At 36.5% G+C, this 10618-nt stretch overlaps 1 protein-coding gene across 2 annotated transcripts in view; it reads right to left on the bottom strand.

Annotated features, from left to right (window-relative positions):
• Window positions 1–4208: 4208 nt before the first annotated feature.
• Window positions 4209–10618, bottom strand: part of LOC107573567 (ranBP-type and C3HC4-type zinc finger-containing protein 1-like) — an 8158-nt gene continuing 1748 nt past the window's right edge. For both annotated transcript variants that reach the window (XM_016259995.1, XM_016259994.1), the window contains exons 2-13: window positions 10179–10231; window positions 9931–10075; window positions 9727–9823; window positions 9410–9608; window positions 9238–9329; window positions 7578–7754; window positions 6640–6800; window positions 6449–6560; window positions 6197–6376; window positions 6007–6105; window positions 4876–5019; window positions 4209–4791 (exon numbers count right to left, since the gene is read on the bottom strand). In XM_016259995.1, coding sequence (XP_016115481.1) covers window positions 4711–4791; window positions 4876–5019; window positions 6007–6105; window positions 6197–6376; window positions 6449–6560; window positions 6640–6800; window positions 7578–7754; window positions 9238–9329; window positions 9410–9608; window positions 9727–9823; window positions 9931–10075; window positions 10179–10215 — 1524 coding nt within the window. In that variant the 5' untranslated portion in view covers window positions 10216–10231 and the 3' untranslated portion in view covers window positions 4209–4710. The remainder of the gene's footprint in view (window positions 4792–4875; window positions 5020–6006; window positions 6106–6196; window positions 6377–6448; window positions 6561–6639; window positions 6801–7577; window positions 7755–9237; window positions 9330–9409; window positions 9609–9726; window positions 9824–9930; window positions 10076–10178; window positions 10232–10618) is intronic.

A 10618-nucleotide genomic window follows, 5' to 3' on the forward strand; every position in this document is an offset into this window, starting at 1 on the left:
CATCAGTTAATGTCTTGTGAAGAGAAAAAGCTGCATGTTTGAAAAAAAGACAACAAATATGTCGGTGGATTTTGATGTGGGAGGGCAACAGGAGATGGACATTTTCACTGGACGAAGTGTCACTATGGACTCATTTTGGCAAGGAGCAACGGGTTGAAGTTAAAAAAATCTTTTAAGTAAGTGATGAAATGCTACACATTTCTCCAAATTTGTTCTGATGAGGAAACAAACTCTTCAACATCTTGAATAGCCTGAGGGTGAGTAAAATTTCAGCAAATTTTCATTTTGGGGGGAACTATTCCTTTTAAAATTCATGTTCATTGTTTGAAAACTTTTTTTCGGGGGGTAAATTGTCACATTGAATTGATATTAACCATTTAGTAATGATAGTTTAAGAGTTTTTGTTTTGAAATTTAAGCCTAACATATAAAAGAAGTATATTGTTTGTAAAATAAAGTTTTAGTGAATGTGACAATTTACATAAGAATGCCTTGACATATCATGTACATAATGATACAAAATTAATGTACAAAACATCTGTTCTTAAGTAAATTGTCATATTAAATTGACTGCAACAATTTAAGAATGATTTTCCGAACTATGTACATAACGACAGTAATTCATGTGCATTGCTCATAATACATTTTTTACTAAATTGAATGCAACAATTTAGTAACAATAGTTTGAATTTGTTTTGAATGCAAACAGTTTACATAAGAATATTTTATGAACTATGTACATACAATAGTTTTAAAATTCATGCACAAAAACAACACAATGTTTGAAAAACATTTTTCGCATAAATTGTCAAACCAAATTGAATAGCAGTTTTCATAAGTATGCTTTTATGAAAGTTGTCAAGTCCTTTGTGAAACTTTTTCCTTTTTATGACAATTTATGTTTGAAATTCACATACAAAAACAACCATTCTAAATCCATTCTCATGTAAATTTTCACAAAAAATCAACCAATTTCACAAGAATGGCTTTTTCAGAAATGTACTTTGATTCATGATTGAGACACCATGTACTTTATTGTACTTTGCTAACATCGAGACCAAAATATTTTTAGAAAACTTGTTTGTAGAATTAGAAATCGAATCTGATTGGTCCAGGACCCCTTATGGGTACGAATCTCATTTGTTAAGTGTGTGTAAAATAAAGAAAGAAACCATTTACAAAAGCAGTGAACGAACCAACTTTGTATTATGTTCGTAATTTGTATGTTAATGTTTTTTTAGGTTATTTTTTTCCACTACGTTGCAGGTTTTTTCTCTCTCTCTCCGAATCACCTTAATTACAGTATTTTTTGTGATAAGTGCTGATCTTAGTACATAACATGCAGTTTTCACGAATCTCAGAGCTGGAATTGAAACCACTTCTGAATAACTTCAGCTGATTAACAAACTTGAGATTCCTTGATTCTGCAGTGTGTAAACGGTGAATGTGAAAGAAGTAGTTGCTCTAATTGAACTCCAGATCAGTGTTGAATCATGTCACATTGTTCGCTTCGAGTAACATCCAACTGGATATTTTTCAGGATTCTAACACTGCTTGGTTTAAAACATCGGTGAATCATGATTTATTGAAATAACACGCTGCCATCCACATAAAACTACTGTTTATGCTTTTATTTTGCATTAATTTTGCACTAAAGAACACGCTTCTTGCTTATTTTTTGCACTTTGAGAGATTGTCATAAGTTGTCTCTGGATCGCTCATGTTAATGTGTCACATTTGACCATGTTGCTAAATATGTTTAAATAAAAAGAAACGTAAAATTATTTGAGTAAAAAAGACTTGTTCTTTTTGATGAATTCTGCACTGCTTTTTTGTGAATTATTATTTATTTTAAGAGGTTAGTTAAAGAAATTGTATACCACCAATTTTGTAAACGAGAATATTGTCAATGGAATGAAAATGCTTCTACATGTTAAAAAATGCAATATGGGGAAAACCCTGTAGTCTAATTATTAAAATACTTTTCAGTATTTTGATATATCAGTCATTTTAATAATTGAGCATTTTATGTTCATCGTAAAAAGTGAAATTACGCATTTGATTACATTCTATTCCATTTGCTGCATTTCTTCTGCTTTTAAATTAATATTTAATGTAGTTTTCTTCTTTGATGTGATTTGTTCCTTCATTGTTCCATATTGCATATTTAGCAATGATTTTACACACACACAAAAATTGCCTTTAAAAAAAATGAATATTCTTACACAATAATGCTTTCCTCTTACAATATCATTGCACAAAGTCCCAGAGCATCAGCTTGCCAGTAGTGATTTAAGAAAGTTTGACGTATATTTAAAAAAAAATCACTTTTTCATCAGTTTATACTATCCCATGAAACCTCGGATATTTTTAATTTTCTGAATATTTAGTCCTAGAACATATCTATTAAGTACTGACATCCAGATGAATGTGCCAGTGATATGACAAGACTGAGCAAAAGCTATAATTGCAAACTGTATGTAGCGCATCAACCCCGCCTGGATTATTTTGAGGCGTTTTGTAAGTGTTTTGTTGCTGTAGCGCATGTTTTTGCTTGTGGAATCAGTGGCAGTTCTGACAGCGCGGATGGCAAAGGACTCCGTTGACTCGACATTTGCAACCACCCGATGTGTCTCCAGCACCCTGAGGAGACGAAACCAGATCCAGATTAGCCAATTGATGTTTGTGAATCACTGAACTAATGATTTATACACTTTTGTGTCTAACCTGAGGTCCCCATCGGGCTTGTTTAGTCACCCAGCAGATCTCGGTCTTGCACATCAGACAGCAGATCCAGTCACAGCCATCTTTCTTCTGGACGATCACCTGACATTTGGGACAGTTCATCGCCTCGCCGTTATTCAGGAGTTGCTGGAAGCAAAACAGCTCAATAGGTAACAAATATTTTAAAGTTGATTCTTTTTTTAGTGTATTTGAAAACATAAGGTGTACCTGAACAAATGACTCTTACTAATCAGATCTTTGTAGAGAATCAAGCACATACAGCACGAACAATGCAGTCTGATTCCCAAACAAATAACTCTTATAAATCAACTCTTGAATCAGGCACATACAGTGTGACCAATGTGGTATGATTCCTGAACAAGTGACTCTTTTGAATCAGACTGTTTTAGTGAATCAAACATGTACAGTGTGACCATCGTGGTCTGATTTGCAAAGAAATTACTCTTATGAATCGTCTCTTTTTGTAGTGAATCAAACCAGTGTAGTGTGATCCTCAACCAAATCACTAATTCCCAAACTAATGTCTCTCTACAAATCGGCTTTTTTTAGTGAATTAAATACATACAGCATGACCAATGTAGTCTGAACCTCCAACAAATGACTCTCTTGAATCTGCTGCTTTATTTGGGAAATAAAACGCATACAGCACGACCAATGTAGTCTGATTCCCAAACGAGTGACTCTTATGAATTGTTTCTTTTTAGTGAATCAAACACAGACAGCACGACCAATGTAGTCTGATTCCCGAACGAGTGACTCTTATGAATCGTTTCTTTTTAGTGAATCAAACACAGACAGCACGACCAATGTAGTCTGATTCCCGAACGAGTGACTCTTATGAATCGTTTCTTTTTAGTGAATCAAACACAGACAGCACGACCAATGTAGTCTGATTCCCGAACGAGTGACTCTTATGAATCGTTTCTTTTTAGTGAATCAAACACAGACAGCACGACCAATGTAGTCTGATTCCCAAACGAGTGACTCTTATGAATCGTTTCTTTTTAGTGAATCAAACACAGACAGCACGACCAATGTAGTCTGATTCCCAAACGAGTGACTCTTATGAATCGTTTCTTTTTAGTGAATCAAACACAGACAGCACGACCAATGTAGTCTGATTCCCAAACGAGTGACTCTTATGAATCGTTTCTTTTTAGTGAATCAAACACAGACAGCACGACCAATGTAGTCTGATTCCCAAACGAGTGACTCTTATGAATCGTTTCTTTTTAGTGAATCAAACACAGACAGCACGACCAATGTAGTCTGATTCCCAAACGAGTGACTCTTATGAATCGTTTCTTTTTAGTGAATCAAACACAGACAGCACGACCAATGTAGTCTGATTCCCAAACGAGTGACTCTTATGAATCGTTTCTTTTTAGTGAATCAAACACAGACAGCACGACCAATGTAGTCTGATTCATTTTATGTTCATCGTAAAAAGTGAAATTACGCATTTGATTACATTCTATTCCATTTGCTGCATTTCTTCTGCTTTTAAATTAATATTTAATGTAGTTTTCTTCTTTGATGTGATTTGTTCCTTCATTGTTCCATATTGCATATTTAGCAATGATTTTACACACACACAAAAATTGCCTTTAAAAAAAATGAATATTCTTACACAATAATGCTTTCCTCTTACAATATCATTGCACAAAGTCCCAGAGCATCAGCTTGCCAGTAGTGATTTAAGAAAGTTTGACGTATATTTAAAAAAATTCACTTTTTCACCAGTTTATACTATCCCATGAAACCTCGGATATTTTTAATTTTCTGAATATTTAGTCCTAGAACATATCTATTAAGTACTGACATCCAGATGAATGTGCCAGTGATATGACAAGACTGAGCAAAAGCTATAATTGCAAACTGTATGTAGCGCATCAACCCCGCCTGGATTATTTTGAGGCGTTTTGTAAGTGTTTTGTTGCTGTAGCGCATGTTTTTGCTTGTGGAATCAGTGGCAGTTCTGACAGCGCGGATGGCAAAGGACTCCGTTGACTCGACATTTGCAACCACCCGATGTGTCTCCAGCACCCTGAGGAGACGAAACCAGATCCAGATTAGCCAATTGATGTTTGTGAATCACTGAACTAATGATTTATACACTTTTGTGTCTAACCTGAGGTCCCCATCGGGCTTGTTTAGTCACCCAGCAGATCTCGGTCTTGCACATCAGACAGCAGATCCAGTCACAGCCATCTTTCTTCTGGACGATCACCTGACATTTGGGACAGTTCATCGCCTCGCCGTTATTCAGGAGTTGCTGGAAGCAAAACAGCTCAATAGGTAACAAATATTTTAAAGTTGATTCTTTTTTTAGTGTATTTGAAAACATAAGGTGTACCTGAACAAATGACTCTTACTAATCAGATCTTTGTAGAGAATCAAGCACATACAGCACGAACAATGCAGTCTGATTCCCAAACAAATAACTCTTATAAATCAACTCTTGAATCAGGCACATACAGTGTGACCAATGTGCTATGATTCCTGAACAAGTGACTCTTTTGAATCAGACTGTTTTAGTGAATCAAACATGTACAGTGTGACCATCGTGGTCTGATTTGCAAAGAAATTACTCTTATGAATCGTCTCTTTTTGTAGTGAATCAAACCAGTGTAGTGTGATCCTCAACCAAATCACTAATTCCCAAACTAATGTCTCTCTACAAATCGGCTTTTTTTAGTGAATTAAATACATACAGCATGACCAATGTAGTCTGAACCTCCAACAAATGACTCTCTTGAATCTGCTGCTTTATTTGGGAAATAAAACGCATACAGCACGACCAATGTAGTCTGATTCCCAAACGAGTGACTCTTATGAATTGTTTCTTTTTAGTGAATCAAACACAGACAGCACGACCAATGTAGTCTGTTTCCCGAACGAGTGACTCTTATGAATCGTTTCTTTTTAGTGAATCAAACACAGACAGCACGGCCAGTGTAGTCTGATTCCTGAACAAATTACATTTAAGAATCGGCTCTTTTTAGTCAATCGAACACATACAGTATAACCAGTGTCGTCCAAATCCCAAACAAACAAATTATTGTACATTTACTTATTATTAAAATGATCTTAACTTTCACAATGCAATTGCATTTCCTTATTCGTTAGTGGAACCATTAAAACGACTGCAATTCCGGTGAGGAAATTCTTTACAATTCCCACCCCTAGTGGGTGCTGTTTCACAATGGCAATAACTTCAAATATTAGCAGAGAAAGTTGAGCTAATAAATTTTCCACTTACATCCAGCATCAGTGTGGTCTGCCGGGCTGCGTCGTCATTCTGCGCTCGAATACGGAGGTCATCCTGGTACTCCTTGCAGTTCATTCCCTTGTGAATAGCCTTGACACGCACATGCACAGTCCTTTAGGTCACCATAACGTGCACTTTTAGATTTTGATGTGAACAAGACACCAACAAACTTTGTGTTCACCTTGCATAGGAGACAGTTGGTCTTGTTGCAAATGTCACATGTGAATTCGTTCACGTCATCTTCGAAGATGCACCAGCCAGCGCAGTCGGGTGTCTTGCAGTGGTAACTGTTCTCACTGCGGGACTCTGCGATGTTCAGCCTCAGTTCTAGAAACTTCTGGTACTCGTCCTGCGAGAGAAGCTGGTGGGAAACAGTAAAGTTATGTGAACAGGTAACTGCAATAATTAAATCATACTGCATTTTTGATCTTACTGATCTGATTTCTCGATCTTGAAGTTTGCAGTTACAGGAATAGGCATTGTCTCTGTAAGGACAAGCCACCTCGGCATCCGTGCAGTTCAGAACGGTTTCCTTCAGGCATTCCCTGTGGGATATACAAAGTTGTATTTCAGTCTGTTTCCCTACCTCCTGTTTATAGTAACTGATAAACAATCTCACAGCACCTGCAGAAGCTATGCAGGCACTCTCTCAGCACAGCACCTTCTCCTGGCAGGATGGTGCAAAAGCAGATGGCACAGTCCAGATCTTCCACGTTCCCCACCAGACTGTGGGAATCCGTTTCAAGGAGTTCTTGGAAATTCCTCTCCCGTTCATCCTTCACAGACTACGTAAATAAACGGACAGGCAACAGGCGTTATATTTCTGGTTTTAATAACAATAGACCAAATCAGGAAAAGATGCTGTTGTAAAAAATTCTGAAAATCATAATGCGGACTCAATCCTAAAAGATGCAAATAAAATCCTCTAAAACTCGAAACATTTAAATTTATCCTAGAGGAAAAAGTTGTATATAATTTATGAGTTACACAATATATATATATATATATATACAACATGTACATGATATATAAATGTAATTATTATTTCTTTAATAAAATATTTAACTAATATTAATAGTTAATACAAGTATTTATAATTACAATCATTTAATTATTATATAATTATGATGATTACTATTATTCATTAATAATAATTATATAATAATTAGCATTTCATCATATTGGTAAATATAAATGCGTAATTTAAAAAAAACAATAGTAATCCCCCTTTAGATTTTTTTTTATTCATGACTGTATAAAATTAAAGTTTGCTTCAATTATTAAAACATTCATTTTTGATGACTTTTTCAGTTAACAACAGATGAGAAACTTTTTTGCATTTCATTCTGTGATGCAAGGTAAATCCATATGAAGACTCTCTGAATGTTTCCCATTTTCACTTTCCATTCATCTTTTTGAACCGTAAAGCTTCGCAGGTGCAGGCATAACGTTAGGTACTTTCATAATCCACAAATGTAAACAATGTTTTTTGAGTGGTTTTCATCCCACAGTCCAATCTAACAGTTCACTGTAGTCCAGTATGTTGGGTCCCCTCAGCTAACCTGCTCGTACTGCAGGCTGGCGAGTTCCTCCTGCTGGAGTCTCCTGGTTTCCACCTCATCCGGCTGGTACATGTCAGGTACTTTATAGTTGTCAGGTCTTGCTGTGCTGCACATCTCACAACCTGGACGTGTTGGTTTATTCATAAACGTGCAGCCAGAACATGACCAACCAACTGGCTATAAAAGCAAATAAAATGATTATAATTACGATAGATAGATAGATAGATAGATAGATAGATAGATAGATAGAGCAACAGGTAAAATGACAGAGAGTGGCAGATAGAACAAAAGATAAAGCGATAGATGGAACAATACAGCTACAGACAGCAACATATCAAATGATAGAGTGCACAGAACAGTGAAAGGTAGAATGATAGATAGTGACAGAAAATTATATATAAAGTGACGGATAAAGCAACAGAAACCTAGATAGAGCAACAGATAGAAGACAGAGCAACAAACAAAGTGACTGATAGAGCAACAAATAGAATGATAGATAGAGTGAAAGTATAACAGAGCAACAGAATGATGGAACAACAAATAGAATGATAGAGCAACAGACAGAACGATAGTTAAAGTGACAGAATAAAGCGATAGAAACTAGATAGAGCAACAGAATGATGGAACAACAAATAGAATGATAGAGCAACAGACAGAACGATAGTTAAAGTGACAGAATAAAGCAATAGAAACTAGATAGAGGGACAGATAAAGAGAAAGATAGAATAACAGAGCAACAGAATGATGGAACAACAAATAGAATGATAGAGCAACAGAAAGAACAATAGTTTAGGTGACCGATAGAGCATCAGAACCACAGAAAGAGCAACAGATAAAATGAGAGGTAGAGTGATAGAGAACAATAGATAATGTGACGGATAAAGTTATAGAAACGGATAAAGCGACAGAAGATAGAATGAAAGAACAATGAATAAAATAATAGAGTGACAGATAAAGTGTCAGAATCATAGAAAGAGCAACAGATAGAATGATAGCTACAGCGACAAAGAACAATAGATAAACTGACAGATAAAGTGGTAGAAACTTGGATAGAGCGACAGAGAGAATGATAGATCGAGCTATAGACAGAATGATAGAGCGACAAATAAAATGATAGATAACGTGACAGATAGAGCATCAGAACCATAGAGCGACAGATAAAATGACAAAAAATAGATAGAGCTACAGATAGAATGACCGAGCAACAGAGAACGATAGATAAAGTGACAGATAAAGCGATATAAACATAGCAACAGATTAATGAACAGATGAAAGACAGAGCGAGGGATAGAGTGACAGATAGAATGAAAGATAGAGCGACAGATAGAATGATAGCTAGAGATATAGACCGAATGACAACAAACAGAATGATGGAGCAGCAGAAAGAATGATAGATAATGTGACAGATATAGAGTGCCAGAACATTAGACAGAGCGACAGATAGAGCTACAAATAAAATGTCAAAACGATGGATAGAATGACAGAACAACAGAATGATAGATATAGAGACAAATAGAACAACAGATTGAACGATAGAGCTACAGATAGAACAATTAATAAAATGACATAGAGAGATCGACAGACTAAACGAGAGAGCTGCAGATAGTGACAAAAAACGATATATAGAGCAACAGATTGAAGAATAGATAGAATGATAGACCTGAGGTTTGGGAGGTAGAGGAGGGTGATTAACTCCTCTGGCGACGAGCTCTGGTGGGCGATGAGGTGGATGATCAATGATCTCGATTATATCTTCATTAAGAAAGAAATGCGGTTCAGTAAACTGATATTCAAGCTGTTATTTTTTAAACTCAGAAATACAGGCTAGATACCATCGATCCGTCTATCCTCTTTCTCTTTTCTCTCTTGTTCGCGGCTCAGATTGGCAGCCGGGGCGGAAAGGATGAAGAGGAAGGCTGAATCATTGTGGCTTCTGACCCCATAGTGATACAGGGTTTCTCTGTCCTGGGCGAGGCGCTTCCCGATCACCCAGCGCTGGAGGGCCGGGTGGAAGTCATAGTCACGACTGATCTGAAAGACAAATTTTGAATACCTAAAAAGTAAATGAGGGCTCCAGTAAATGTATCATTTTGGGTTTCCGTATCAAACAAGAATTTTCATTCTCAGGTCCATCACTAACACTGTTTACCTTTTCTTTCAGCTCTGATATTGTCATGTAAACTGGTACCATCACTGTAATTGGGATGTGGGCATCTGACACGGCGTCCGCCACTCCTACTCTCAACCTGCCATCACACAAAGCAAAACAAAAAACAAACAAAAAATCACATATAGTTACAGATCCCCAGCAACAAGTGTTTCTCGCCGCAATAAAACCAGTCTAACAGCATACCTGATGCAGTCTTGAGAGTACGCTTCAGGATTTATTTTGACACACACTGGGAGTTTTAGATCCAAAAGTTGATCCAGGTATTTGGTCGCTTCATCTTTGTCTCTAGAGTTGATGGCGTCACTCAGCATTCGAGCTGCATCCTCGGCTGGGACAGCAAAGATGTGATGTTAACATAATACACGTTGATGTGTGGAAAATGTGTCTTTTGATGTATACATTTATTGCATAATGCATTTACTAACACTCACCTTCTTTTATATTTCTAGAGGAATCAAGGGCAGCCATACTTTTACCTTTAAAGCTTTAAAAAAAAAAAATACACACACACAAAATTTAAAAAGAATATATATTATTTAAAAAAGTTTAAAGGGGTCATATGATGCGATTTCAAGTTTTCCTTTCTCTTTGGAGTGTTACAAGCTGATTGTGCATAGATAAGATCCCTGAAGTTGCAAAGACTAAAGTCTCAAAACCAAAGAGATATTCTTTATCAAAGTTAAGACTCTGCCACGCCCCCCTAAAACGGCCCGTTCTAACACGCCCCCACATATCTACCTCACTATGTGGAAATATTTGCATAATGCCGCTAAAATGTGCACGCAAAGAAAGAAGGCGTGGTTTCAGTAACCGCAGTTAGTGTTGAAGCAGCATGTCAGGGAGACGCTGTGTGTTTCTAGGCGAAAGCAAA

Source organism: Sinocyclocheilus grahami, unplaced genomic scaffold (assembly GCF_001515645.1).
Source record: "Sinocyclocheilus grahami isolate Dianchi unplaced genomic scaffold, SAMN03320097.WGS_v1.1 scaffold1977.1, whole genome shotgun sequence".
Classification (NCBI taxonomy): Eukaryota; Metazoa; Chordata; class Actinopteri; order Cypriniformes; family Cyprinidae; genus Sinocyclocheilus; species Sinocyclocheilus grahami.